A 14,921-nucleotide genomic window follows, 5' to 3' on the forward strand; every position below is an offset into this window, starting at 1 on the left:
TTTGAGCGGTGGGAACAGCAAATAATCCAACACAGAACTGAAAGAAAGAACAAAGTACCCACAACCAGAGACAAAGTTTAATATTAACGAGTAAAGGTCTCATTTCACCAAAGAACACCTATAACACCTACAAGGACCAGAAGTCCCCTGGGCTACCAAGCCAGAAAGGGGGGAGGGCCGGGGACCTCAGTCATGCTCCCTGACACCCACAACCAGTCCTGAGTGTGGGGGTCCCCCCCAACAAGCCCAACCACCCCAGTGATGACCACCAAGCCACTGCAGGAAGCACCCTGAGCTCTCCCGAGCTGGGACAGTGGGGGACCGGGGACCTCGGTCATGCCACCCCAACACAAGCAACCAGCCCAGCGACGACCACTAAGCCACAGCAAGAAGGGCCCCAGGTTCCCGAGCTGGGGTGGTGGGAGGCGAGGGCTTTTGCCACATCCTCCCTGACATCTGCACTCAGCCTGGCATTGACCAAGCCACCACTGGAAGCCCCCGGGTCTCCCCTGTGGGAATGTGGGGGTTGCCACAGGCCTCAATCCCACCCCTCCTCCTTCCTTCTTCTTCCATCACATTTCCTTCCCCTTTCCCCTCTCCCTCTCCCTCCCAATTGCTCTGCAACAACATCATAGAATGTAAAAAATATATATTAATAAAATAAAATTTAAAAAACCAAAAAAATCAAACTGCTTGGGAGCAAAAGTGTTTTGGATTTTGGATTTCTTTGGATTTTGTAACATTTGCAGAATACATACTGGTTGAGCATACCTAACCCCAAAATATGAAATCCAAATGTTCCAATGAGCATTTCCTTTGAGTATTATGTCAGTGCTCAAAAGTTTTGGATTTGGGAGTATTTTGGATTTTGGATTTTTGAATTAGGGATGCTCAGTCTGTATTTATCAACACATATGCATTTATATGTTTATTATATATTGTCCACTCAAGTGTAAGCTCCCTAAATGCAGAAACTTGGTTTTGTTCCCTGCTGAATCCCTAGTGTCTAGAACAGTATCGTCCAACAGTACTTTCTGTGATAATGGAAATGTTCTTTATCTGTACTATCTCATACAGTGGTCACTAACCAAAATTTGAATTTCATATCATTTTCATGTCTCAAAATATTATTCTTTAAAAAATTTTTTTAACCATGTAATATTGTAAAAACCATTCTTAGCTTGTTTGCTGTACAGAAACAGGAAGCAAGCTGTAGTTGCTAACCCCTGGCCTAAACAGGCAAACTGACCTAGAATTAGAAAGCACTAAGAAAGGCAGTAAAGAGGCCGGCCCATGGCTCACTCGGGAGAGTGCGGTGCTGTTAACACCAAGGCCGCGGGTTCGGATCCCATATAGGGATGGCCGGTTGGCTCACTGGCTGAGCGTGGTGCTGACAACACCAAGTCAAGGGTTAAGATCCCCTTACCCGTCATCTTTAAAAAAAAAAAAAAAAAAAAAAAAAGATAGAAAAGAAAGGCAGTAAAACTGTGGTGAAAACCCTCAGAAGGGAAAGGCCAGGGTGGAATGTAGCTGGCTGTTACTTTTCTTTTGGCCCCCATATCGTTCCATATCTTTTTCCTGTGTTGCTCTGTAGGAATCATTCTCAACCAATGTACATATTTTCTCATACCCCCCGTGTTCTCTCTCCCAAGACCATTTGTGTTTAAATAGAAGGTTTAGGGAAGACTGAAAAACATTCAGGACCCAAAGTCATAGCTTTCTAATGAAGCACGTACACGCATTGAGAGTCAGCGTTCCCACCTGATGAAATACAACGCTGGCTCCTAATCCTCTCACAAAAGAAACAAGCTTCCTGTCTGCAGGACTCGGGGGCGACCCCTGCTTTTCCCTCGCTGCCCGTCAGTTGGCGCCTTTTGCCGTCTTTTTTTCCCGCCCCCCCCCCCCAAGCCAGCTCTGGGGGCTGCGGTGGCTCGGCAGCTAGCAGGTCACATGGCCTGCCTGGGCGAGGGAGCCCTGCGTGCGCCAGAGCTGCGCCGCGGGAGGAGGTGAGGCTGGGGCGGCCACCAAACCGCGCCGCGCCCGTTCGTGCCCGCCCCGGTGTCCAGCGATGGCGCCTCCCCCAGGGTCAGCCAGCCCGCCAGCCTAGGTGGGGACACCAGAGGCGGCCCTCGGCGTGCGCCGGGGACGGAGCTGGCCGTCCTCACCAGGTAGGTTTCCGCTGCGCACGATCTGCCCAGCCCTGCTGGCACGATAGTCGGAACGCCCACCACGGAGAGACGCCAGGGCGAGGGGACGAAGATTAGGGGCGGCCGCAGCTGGCACGGGGGTGGCGCAGCCGGAGAGGGCCCGAGCCCCCGGCCGTGCGCCCAGAGCAGGCGGGCTTCGCGGCGGCCCTGCCCGCGGTACCGGCCGCTTCCCGCGGGAAGACTGCAGGGACCCTGAAGGGCGTCCCCCGCGCGGCCGGCGCCGGAGTCAGCGCAGGGTTGACTGAGTGCCGCGCCGGGGACGCCTCCTCACAACCTCGCCCGCGCCGGCTGCGCTGCGAGGCCGACAGGAAGACGCGAGCTGGGCGCGTGAGACCGGGTAAGACCCCAGCCGAGCCTGGCCGGGCCGAAGCTCCCAGGGCCCGTCGCCTAATGGCCGCCTGTAAGCAGCTGACCCTCGCCGCGCGTCCCCCCACTCCCCGCCCCCTGGCCATTCGGGCGCACCGAGAGCGCTGCTGCAGCATTAGGTTTCTGCGGGTGACATCGCAGGCCCGGGCCCTCGGGAGGGCGACCGGTAGAGGAAGCCGCCCCTACCAACTGTCGGAAAGGCCAGCCGAAGGGAGCCAGCGCAGCGCTAGAGACAGTCAGCCTTGGGCCCCGGGTGGGGAAACTGAGGCCCGATGGCGGCGGGGACTGCCCAAGGTCAAGGGCAGACATTAGACCCAGGGCTCAGGTCTTCCCCCATTCCCTGTCCAAGAGGGAGAATTAAGACTGCCTGGGCGTGTGTCGCCCACCTTCTGGCCCTTCGACTCAGGCGTCGCCAGTCCCGCACTGCGCCCGCGGAGTCTTGGGGCGTGAGCTTCTGCAGGGTGGGTATGACCCGGCATCTCCTACTCGGCCCATTCTCTCCTTCAGGGACCGCAGGGTGGCTACAATGATGATCTCACTATGCGGACCATTAGCAAAATCCGTAGGTGTGTTTGCATGTGCATACGCGCGTGTGTATTTCCACCAGAAAACGAAGCCTTGCAGGAGGAAATAGCTTTCCTTTAGGGTTGCATTTCTAGAGTTCGCTGCACCAGGTACTTTATGAGATGAGAAAGCTATGTGTGTTTAACACCTAATATAATTAGAATTATTAAACTTTTTAAAGGACAAGCTTATTATTCAGGAAACAAAAATGTAAAGGATTTTTTTTTTTTTTTTTTTTTTGTCCTTTTTTCTGTGTGTGACCGCGCTCAAGCCAGTGAGCGAACTGGCCATCCCTATATAGGATCCGAACCCACGGCGGGAGCGCTACTGCGCTCCCAGCGCCGCACTCTCCCGAGTGAGCCATGGGGTCGGCCCCATATTTGAAGTTTTAAATCAAAAACATGGGCAAAAAAAAAAAAAATGGTGTCTTGTTTTAATTTGCGTGTCTTGGATTACCCATAAGAATCAACACCTTTTGAGGGCTGGCTAGTTAGCTCAGTTGGTTAGTGTACCACCTTGTAACTCCAAGGTCAAGGGTTCAGATCCCCGTACTGGCCAGCTGCAAGAGAATCAACACCTTTTCCTTTGAGTATTAGCTTTTTGCATTTGAGTGAGTGAATTGATTGTTAATTTCATTTAGCCATTTTTCAATTGGAGTATCTTCCCCTTTCAGATTTTTAAGCACTCTTTACATATTACACATTAAAGTAGAAATTCTCTGTCATATATATTGCACCAAAGCAAGCATTTCCTGGAAGTTTTTACTAGTACTAATTCCAGATGGATAATCTTTAGAATACTTTGGGCAATTTTTTCTTGATAGTGGTGGAATATTTTAGTAATGGTGGTTACATGGGTGTATAAATTTGATAAAGCTCATCAAAACATACATTTAAATGGTACATATTATGTAAACTATACCTCAATGAAGCTGACTTTTTAAAAAGCCAGGAAAATTATGATGCTGGGTAATGAGAGACAATTTGCCTAACCAGATATTAAAACCTATTATAGAGCTTTTGTAATTACAATAACATGGCGCTGGCACCAAAATGCACAGATAAATAGATGCAAAAATCGACAAGCAGATGCAAAAATGTAATTGAACTTATTGTAACCATAGCAATTTAAATTAGGGATTAAAAATGGACTTAACAGGGGCCTTGACTGTCATTTCCACTATCCCAGTACGTGCTTCAAGACTCAGTGTTTGTTGAATCAAATGTTTAATAATGATCATAAGCGTCATAATGATCATAAAAGTAATATGTGTTCCTTGCAGAAGTATAGAAAGCAAAACAGGAAACCAACATCTCCCATACCCTTCATTTCTCCTTCACTCAGTTATACCCTACATTAAAAATAAAATGGTCATACCGTGTTCATTTTTCTACAATTTGACATTTTTCCCTTGGAGACGGTCTTAGTCTGCTTGAGCTGCCATAACAGATTACCACGGGTTAGGGGCTTAAACATTTATTTCTCACAGTTCTGTAGGTTGGAAGTTCAAGATCAGGTGCCAGCATGGTTGGGTTCTGGTGAGGGCCCTCTTTCTGGTTTACATGGCAAAGCAAGCTGTTTCCTGTCTCCTTTTAAAAACTGCACCCTCATGAACTAATTACCTCGCCAAGGCCTCACCTTCAAATACCATCACCTTGGTGATTAAGGTTTTAACATATGAATTTTGGGGGGACACAAACATTCAGTCGATAACAGAGAACTGGCAAAGACTTCTTTTATGTCAGTGTATCTAAAACTTTCTCTTTCTTTTTAATGTCTCCCTAGGAGACCCTTGTATCCTATGTAAAATATCTGTTCCCTGTTGCTAGGCATTTTGTTTGCCTGCAGTCCCCTTTATCGTTCTTTCTTCCTCCTTTCCTTTCCAACTATTTCCTTCTTTCCTTCCTTCCTTCTTCCCTTCCTCTCTCCCTCCATTTTTCTCTCTTTTTCTTTTTATTACAAGCAAAACTGCAGTGAATATTCCTTGTCCATCTTTGGTAGCATGTGTTGGCATTTCTTCAGGGTAGATTCCTAGAAGTAGGACTGCTATGTCAAAGGAGATGCACACATTAAATTTTTATAGATACTGCTGCAATTTTCCCTCCAAAGAGTGAACTAATTTATAGGAAAGTGACCATTTGCTGAATCATGCCACTCCCTCTTGACTCGAAGTAAATTGAATTGAGATTATGTTAAATTAATTTGGAGAAAGGGACCTCTTTCTATTACTAAGTCTTTCCAGCTGGAAAAATGTTGTTTTTCTTTGTTTCTTAATAACTTTTTAAATGTTCTTCAGTCGAATTCTGTAGTATGTGTGTAGTATGTGTGCATATTTCTTAAATTAATTCCTAGGTACTTTAGTTGGTTTTATTTTTTATTTTTTGGACTGGGATCTTTTATTCTGTTAGCTAACTAGTGATGGTCTGATTATATGAATACATTTATTTTATACAAGGGTATTCTCTTTTAATTCAATTTTTTTCCACGAACTTTTTGAAGAACTCTAGTAAATGCTAGGTATAAATAGATACATTCTAATGTAGAAAGTGACAAATGAGTGCCCTGGGGAAAAGTTCACGTAAAAGGCCCCAGTACCAGAGGAAAAACAAAGGATTATTTCTGGTCGGGAGAGATCATGGTTGGCTTTTGGAAGACGCGCTCTCTGAGCTAATTCTTGATGACTGAGATAGCCTGTGAGAGGAGAAGAAATGCAGCTGGAAAGATAGTCGGAACTGGATTGTGAGGAATCTTGGCAAAGAATATGGACTTTATTCTACAGTTATTGGGAATATCACTGGATAGTTTTACAGAAAAGAGTGCCATGTTCTGACCAATGCTTCAGAGTATCAGATGGATGCTGATAATGGAAAACATTACCATCATTTGCACCGTGCCTGTGTCTGACAAAGGGCTTTCATAGTCTTCACAAAACCTCCATAAATGAGATAATTTTTATTTTCCTATTTTGCAGAGAGACAAAATAAGCCCAGGGAAAGAAATGATTTCTTTATACAAATTGACCTAATTAGTGAGTGTTGGGTCCAGAACCAGACCCAGATCTTTTGGCTTCTATTGCTCATTCTGGAGATCGGAAGCCCAGTTAGGAGCCTGTTTCAATCAGCTGGACTGGAGGTGATGAAGGATAACAAGGGCATGCCAGTGAGGAGGGGAGGAGAACAGAGAGGCATAATAGAGACCCTGGAGGTGGCACTGGAAGTGACAAGATGGAGGTGAGAAGTCAGACTTACAGTCTTTTGGACCCAGGTGCTTGGGAGGGTGGTGGTGCTGCTGTTCAAGTAGGACTTGGGAACATGGACTGTTCTTATCTCCTAATGCTCAGCCTGGTGTTCTGCCTCCCATCCCCCTATGGCTCTCTTAGTTTAATTTTCAGAAGCTGCATTAAAATGTAACTGTTGTTGTCACTTCATTTATTCATTAAAGCTCCAGTTCATGTTCATTTCTCAGTGTCTTTGTCCTTTACTGTCTCCCCTGAGCCCTATACCCTAGACTGGTAACAGGCAGAATCCAAGTTAGGGAGTGGTTGTGTTTCAAAGTGCACTTGCAAGACATAGATAAGAACTCAATAGTATTGTTCCATAGAATCAGGGCTGGAATGGTATGGTCGTTACCAGGCTAGTTCACAGATGCTAATCAGTCCACAATGTCGCTGGAGCATGTGCCTGAGCCAATGGTGACCATGGAAAAAGGCAATCAGAATGATAATGTAACAAAGCCCTCTTTCTCTCCCACCCCCATAATTGGCCTGGGAATAAAGAGCTCCTCTCCCCAAAACTACCAGTGAAAAATCCTGTGTTTTTAGGTTTGTTCCCCTAAGGCCAGTTATCTTACAGATTAGTAAAGTAAAATAAATTATAGGTGGTGTTGGACATCACACCCTACTGTGCATCAATTGATTAAATCCTTTAAGAAAATATTTTAAAAGGCAAACAAAAGCACCCTCTTGAATACCTATCTATATAACTCAATGTGGCTGGATTTTTGGCAAACCAGTTATGTAATCATTGAGTGAAGGATATGATCCCAGCTCCAATGATGCAGGGTGAGTGTAGTAGATCGCATATCTGTTCAAAGTATTTTCTGCTCCTCCCTGGAGAGATGTATATTTCCCCAGTCATTGATTTTAGGTTGGTCATGTGCCTTTTTGGTACCCACTTCTTGCAGGAAAATTAAATAACTCAAGAATTATTATGTGATTTGCTCTGGTCAGTGAAATATGGGTAGACATGATGTGTCACTTTTGAGCAGTAACTCTGGGAGCCAGCTTGTGGTTCACTATCTCTTTTCTCAGTGCCATAAAACCAGCAATGTTCAAGAAAAATGCAGTTCCATGTGCTTGGGTCCTGGAGTGCAGGCAACATGGAACAGAGGCATAATTGACCCATGATGGACAAGTAATATGAGCTAGGAATTAAACGTTAGTTCTTATAAACCACTGAGATTTGGGGATCATTACTGAAGCCTGTCCTAATTCATACAGTATGTGATGATAGGAGTTTTGGGTCTTGTGCTCTGTAAGCATTCTAGAAATTTTCCACACTCTTGAGTAGATTGCCAGATCCTTCTTTTCTCCTGAGGGCCTAGAAATTGGCCAGGTGATTTTCCTTTCTATTGAATCTTCACTTTCCCCTTCCCCTGCTCTCTGGGAGGTTTCCCTGCCACATTGCTTTGGCCAGTGAGTGGTGAGTGAACGTGATTTGTGGCACACTTAAACCAGGATGTAAACATACCTGCATGTTTTGACTTGGCCCTTTGTACAGCTTCTATCCAATATAAGAGCATGCCCCAGGTGGCCATTTCTTCTGCAGCTTGATCTGGAAGGAGAAGACTGGAATGATCTTATCCCTACCTACATTCTGGAGCTGAACCCAGCTGAGCCACAGCTATTTACAGACTCATGTACAAGAAGTGCATGTTGTTATTGTAAGTTATGAAGATTTGGAGCTGTTCACCCAGCAAGAGCTGATCAAGGTAGGCAGGGACCACGTGTCTTCTAAACTGAATCCCCCTCCTTCCCTGATCATCAGCAGAACAGCAGTCTCACAGCCGTGTTTTGAAAATAAGAGACTTTGTGAGATATTAGTGATTTTATTGCTCCCAGTAGGGAAAATTACCTGGGATGAAAGGGCCTCTTAATGTCAGTACTAAGTACTTTTGTTTCTGTCCCACCGGCCATATCATAGTGATAACACGTCCTATGTGCCTGGCATTTTCCAAGCTGTGTGCCTTCCCTTGCTGACCCTCCTCTATTTAGTTCCCTCCTCTAGATGGGTTCATCCCTTGGGCAACAGCAAGGGTAGGGAGAACAGTGTGAGGAGGAAGCCACCTGACTGGTGAGCAGTGGGAGGGATCTCTGTTCCAGCAGTCACTCAAGGACCCAGGCTCCTGCCATCTGACGGCCCCGCTCAGTAGATCCACCGAGACTTTCCATTCAGCTGGCAGACTGGGAAAGAGAAAGTTGAGAAGACACATCTGTTCTCAACCACCTTGGCCCAGGTGTCACACCTATCACTTTGCTCACTTTTTACTGGCAAGCCCTAGTCACATGACCCCACCCAGAATGAGGTGGGCTAGGAAATGAGGTCTTTTTGCATGCACAAGAAGGGGGAGAATGTGGCTATGAGAGCACTGGCAGACTGCACCACAGTAACCTTGTATGGTGCCGGACAGTCCTCTCTCAAGAACTCACGAGCTGGATAGTTTTCTTCCATATGTATGCAAACTTTATCATGCTCTGAGGCAAGAGGTTTACTTTCTATACTACAGGCACTACCTAGTTTTGCATTGACCTTACTGGTTTCATACTGACTTTTCTTTTTAATTCTTTTTTTTTGGTGCAAGTCTTTTCCATCAGAACATTAGTCCTACTTACTCCTGAAATATAACTTGAATTTGAACATATGGCTATATTTTAATGGCAGTTTTACTCTGCATTAGTTTACTCACTAACACGTTTAATATTCACAATAACCCTATGAGACGGGTATTATTATTCTTCCCATTTTAGAGCAGAATCCAAGATAGAGAGAGGTGAAGTGGCTTCCCACCAGGTGAGTAGCAGAGCTGTGATTCACACCAACCTGTGCCTGACCTTAGGCTGTCCCTGAGTCATCACATCACACAGCATTTCTTTCTGGTCTAGGCTGGAGGCCACTTGTCTTCCTTCTTCACCTCACCTACCCCTTCCCTCCCTTGTTGAAAAGCCACTCGTGGATCTTCCTCCAGATGTTTCCCCTTCTTCCAAAGTCTGGGGCCCTAGAGTTTGCTTGCATATGGAAGATATTTTCTCTCACTGGTTCCCATGATAGTTCTATAGAAATAAAATAGGAGAACAATCAAGATTAAATGAATATGCAATTTTAAGTATAGTTGACTGAGATTAGAGAAATATGAGTGAAAGATGGCATTAAATAACAAAGACATTTCAGGGACTCCTAAGTATTCCTTTTCTTGCTTGGGATGTGCAGAAAAGACAGAGATTTCAGAAATTACTATGCGCAGTTAACAAGTACTTACTGTGCTCTAATGCTGGAACTTGCTATGTGTGTTTTCCTCTGTGCCAAGCCTTGCTTTTGTGTGTCTGTTTTACGAACCCATGCCTATGTAGCTGGTGAATAGAAATAATGATTTTACCAGCCTAGCTGGTGATTTTCTGACACCTTAAATCTAACTAAGCATCTTTAGGCATGGAGACTTAGTTGGATGCACCAAGATTTTATTACTCATAGAAATAATAAAAGCACACCAGAGATCATTAACAGATATAACCAAAGAACAATTTACTTTATAAAAGCTACACAGCCTCAAATTATAATTTCTGGTTTGATAGAGCTGAGTTCAGTCCTTGAATTTTTTTTTTAAAGCTATCTTTCCCATTCACTACTTCCTCTCTCTTTAGGTTTGACTTGTGCTGATTCTGGCCTAAGTTCCAGGATGGTTTGCTCCTGGGATCAGACATGAACAAAGTTGACCTCATGAGCACTTCACCCTCTCCAGCTGCCATGCTGCTCCGGAGGCTGAGGAGACTCTCCTGGGGCAGCACTGCCGTCCAGCTCTTCATCCTGACAGTGGTGACCTTTGGCCTGTTGGCCCCCCTGGCCTGTCACCGGCTTCTGCACTCTTACTTCTACCTGCGCCATTGGCATCTGCACCAAATGAGCCAAGAGTTCCTGCAGCAAAGCTTGAAAGAGGGGGAGGCTGCCCTCCACTACTTTGAGGAGCTGCCCTCTGCCAATGGCTCAGTGCCCATCGTCTGGCAGGCCACCCCCCGCCCCTGGCTGGTGATCACCATCATCACTGTGGACAGGCAGCCTGGCTTCCACTATGTCTTGCAGGTGGTGTCCCAGTTCCACCGGCTTCTTCAGCAATGCGGCCCCCAGTGCGAGGGGCACCAACTCTTCCTGTGCAACGTGGAGCGTAGCGTGAGCCATTTCGATGCCAAGCTGCTCTCCAAGTATGTCCCCGTGGCTAACCGCTACGAGGGCACTGAGGATGATTATGGTGATGACCCTTCGACCAACTCGTTTGAGAAAGAGAAGCAGGATTATGTCTACTGCCTGGAGTCATCCCTGCAGACCTACAACCCAGACTACGTCCTGATGGTGGAAGATGACGCCGTTCCAGAGGAGCAGATCTTCCCTGTGTTGGAGCACCTTCTGCGGGCTCGCTTCTCTGAGCCACACCTCCGAGATGCCCTTTATCTAAAGCTCTATCACCCTGAGAGGCTCCAGCACTACATCAACCCAGAGCCCATGAGGATCCTGGAGTGGGTCGGCGTGGGCATGTTGCTAGGACCCTTACTAACCTGGATATACATGAGGTTTGCCAGCCGTGCAGGGTTTAGCTGGCCCGTCATGCTCTTCTTCTCTCTGTACAGCATGGGTCTGGTTGAACTGGTGGGTCGGCATTATTTCCTGGAACTGCGGCGTCTGAGCCCTTCCCTGTACAGCGTAGTGCCTGCCTCTCAGTGTTGCACCCCAGCCATGCTCTTCCCTGCCCCTGCGGCCCGCCGGACCCTCACCTACCTGTCCCAGGTGTACTGCCACAAGGGCTTTGGCAAGGACATGGCACTGTACTCACTGCTGAGGGCCAAGGGAGAACGGGCCTACGTGGTAGAGCCCAACCTTGTGAAACACATAGGGCTCTTCTCCAGCCTCCGGTACAACTTTCATCCCAGTCTGCTCTAAGGGTGCCAAGAAACGCCTTTCTGAAATTATCCACTTCTTGGAGATTCAAATATTGAGCTCTTTATTTAGACATGGTTGCGTGCAGATATTTCATTGTTTGATGTTGCTAGGGACACAGGCACTGGGACAGCTGAGGAATATACATAAGTCACGAGCCTTGGCTTTGGTAACCCGCTGGCAGGAGCAGCAGTTTGCCACAGGTCCGGACCTGTCTCCCTCCCACACAGCCACACTGCCTCATGCAGACTGACCCACCCAGCAAGGGTGCATTTAAATACCCGTTGTATTCTCCAGTTGTTTTTAAGCTCTGCTTTGTAATAGAGCTTGTGACTGCCAAAAATCTCGTGCACGTTGATATGACTTTTAGGATTTTAAGGGTAGAATTTTGTGAAAGGTGAGATCCTTTTGAATTGATTTCTTTCTCACTGGGTATGAGAATGGGTAAATGTTTAGAATATATACCCAAAGAGGAAGAGCCATGTTGATAGACTTCATTTGTTTCCTTGATCTGGTATAATAAAAACAGATAAATGCTGTGTAGTGCCCAGCATCTTAGAGGCAGGTGAACTGGCTTTTCTGTTACCTAGCATTTTCTTTCCCATGTATCTGTAGTGTACTGAAAATCAGTATTGTCAGTGAGATCTTTAAGGCACAGCAAGATCTGCAAGAGCCTTCTGAATTATCAGAGTCAGATGGCTTATGTTCAGTAGAGATTTAATGTTGAATATTTCTATCATATTCTGATCCTTTGAAAATTGGATATTTCAGAATGATATAGAATGGGTGAGCTCTTTGCTAGTGGCATATATTTTCCCCTAACTTTGCTGGCTAACTGTTCATGTCATTTCTTTTTCTTCTAGGTAGCATGATGTTATAGAAGAAAAAGCAGGGACTGTGACATCAGAAGACCTGACCTTTTATTTCAGATCTCTGCCACATCCTAATGATGTGACCTTGGGCAAGTCATATAACCACTTTGGGTCTCAGTTTCTTCACCTGTAAAATGAGGACAGTAATACGTACCTTTTAAAGTTGCCTCAAGGATTAAATGACAGAATGTATGTAAAACACCTCACAAGTAGAGGACACTTGGCAAATGTTCTTTTCTCTCCTGTAATTAGCATATAAACTCAAGTGTATTTTGGTTAAAGATATTGGTGATGCTTTTTAAATTATGAGATAGGGTATTGGGCTGACACCTATGTAGCAGCTGTTCCAGATCAACACTGCTAGAATACAGGGCTGACTTTTCATTGTGGCCTCTGAAGGACATGCAGCTCAGCTTTCATCTAGCCCCACCTCCAACCAAGCCAAACATAAGAATTGTTCATTCAAACTGGAAATGATCTGAGACTCCTCTTGAGCATATTCTAAGACAAGCATCTGAAAATTACTATTCTTAAAAGTTACCAATAAATATCCTTTAACAATACTTACCAAACTAGTAACCAGCAAGTCCCTTTATGAGGATGCATGATTATATGAGCTCAAGTGGTTGTCCAGTTTGTTTTGATGGCATGTCTTCCATTTGCTTTTAAATTTCCACAGTGAGCTTCCATCTTGAGGTCTGCTCCAGAACACTGAGGGAGTATGTCAGGGACATGCTCTACAGATGAACACATTGAGACCCAGAGATGTTAAACGGCTTTTTCAGGTTCACATGCCTGGAACAGCAGCAAAGCCAGCATGGGCACATAGCTCTTGTGACTTCCAGCCCCTGCACTTTTCTCTTAACCACTTTAATTTAGAAATATCTTTGTGGTCAAAGTCTCTTTTGTAAAATCCTAGTGTAACCTGGATTAAATAATGTCTCTGTAACCTAAGATGGTAGAAACTGTTGTCATGTGAGTCTTGGGGAACAAACAGATACAAGTTTGTGTTGTATTGTTGTAGTGAGCTGTTTTGTGTCCCCCAGCAATGTCCAAGGTGATCAGAGCTATGAGACCACCTATTATGGATTCCACACGTTCATTCCTCCTCTCCCAGTAACTGGTCCACCCCTAAGTTTTAGAATGGAAGCACCTCCAACTTAGCACTCATTAGAGTTTGTTGCATTAATGATTGGGTCTGCTCATGAAAGTTTTTTGACCAGTGACCAGAGAGCCACTTTAAGCTGGCCGGACCCAAGACAGGAAATCACTGTTGGTTTATGTTTCTGCTCTTCTAATTTAGTTGTCTACTGCTTGCAGACATCCCCACCTCTGATTCCTCCATTCTGGGTGTCCAGTTTCTTTACCTGCACAGTTCACACCAAAGCTAAAATCTCTCATGTAATTGTAAGCAAGGGGCTAGAAGAGAACTAAGACACCAAGACATCAAGGGACATACGTTACCAGGAGGGTGGAGGTCTCTAACAGTCTTGCTCACCTTTCAGAGTTTAAATTATAGTCAGGCCTAAGAAGATCCCTATTGTGACTGTGTGTATTTGCATAGACATGTCAGTTAAAATAAAAGCACCATTCTGCTGAGGCTTCCTGAGAAGACTTTCATCATTCTCTCTCTTTTCCATGGATGGATTTTTCTGACGTGGCAAATAGTGTGGGCTCTCCTGCCTCCTACATCATACACAGTTGTGGAGTCCCAAGGTAGCCATTCAAAAAGTTTGGGCTGCTGACTGTACAAGCAACCAGGGTCACAGATCCCTGAGTCACAGCAATGCTAGGGCTTGCATCTTCTGCATAAAAACAAATTTGGGGCCACCCCTACCACCAAACCATCTCACTTCTCACTGATATAAACTTGGCACAGTGTGTGATGATCATTCCTTCACTCTCTTTCCTGCCTCTTGGCCTGAAAGTCCTAGAATAGGATGGTGTTTGTATCTAAATGATTCCCATTGGCAACACCAGGGAATGCAGCAACACCTGCAGCGTGAAAGAGAAAACTCAGCCTTCCCCCAGAAATACACAGGAACTCCCCCCTCCACCCCCAACACACACACACTGAAAACAAAACTGTAATAGCAACAAAGTAAAAAGCGTGTGGCTGTGTAAAAATCTCTTTGCCTGAGCCATTCCCTCTGCCTGGAATGCATGTAAACGACTTCTTTTTACAGGAACCAGAATTGTACACCATAACCAGCTGTCACTGTCACCACTCATTGTTCCTCTTCTTCCTGGGTATCTTCCCTTGTTCCATTTCTCTTTGTCCATTATTTCTTTTTTTCATAGGCAATTGCACTGTGGGTCTCTTTACTCTTTCTTGTTCATTCATTCATTCATTGCTTACTATGTGCCAGGTACTATATAGGTGTGGAGGATATAGCAGTGAATGAAACATAGAAAACCCTTGACACTGTGGAGCTAATGATCTGTAGGGGGAGATGGAGAGGGAAAACCAAAAATAATATATAAGGGAATTTCAGGTAATGGCAAGAGCTTTGAAATCAAAGTGGGTAATGTGGTAGGTGGATCTCGGGGTAGGAAAGGGGATGGACTGCTTTAGATAGCATGAGAATTCTTTGAGGGAAATTAAAACTGAATTGAGACCTGAATTATACAGAAAGATTCAGCCAAGGGAAAAGCATTCCACACAGAATGGCAGTGCAAAGGCCTTGTAGAAAGAACCAGTGTAGAAAGTC

General features: G+C 45.4%; 1 protein-coding gene across 1 annotated transcript; it reads left to right on the forward strand.

Annotated features, from left to right (window-relative positions):
• The first annotated feature begins 2,004 nt into the window (after positions 1-2,004).
• PGAP4 (post-GPI attachment to proteins GalNAc transferase 4) lies at positions 2,005-13,809 on the forward strand. The gene is made up of 3 exons (XM_063082223.1): positions 2,005-2,168; positions 10,054-11,735; positions 12,202-13,809. The coding sequence occupies exon 2, from the start codon at positions 10,112-10,114 to the stop codon at positions 11,339-11,341; it is 1,230 nt and encodes a 409-aa protein (XP_062938293.1). The 5' UTR covers positions 2,005-2,168; positions 10,054-10,111; the 3' UTR covers positions 11,342-11,735; positions 12,202-13,809.
• The last annotated feature ends 1,112 nt before the right edge of the window (positions 13,810-14,921 follow it).

The sequence above is a fragment of the Cynocephalus volans genome, chromosome 17 (genome assembly GCF_027409185.1).
Source record: "Cynocephalus volans isolate mCynVol1 chromosome 17, mCynVol1.pri, whole genome shotgun sequence".
Taxonomy (NCBI): domain Eukaryota; kingdom Metazoa; phylum Chordata; class Mammalia; order Dermoptera; family Cynocephalidae; genus Cynocephalus; species Cynocephalus volans.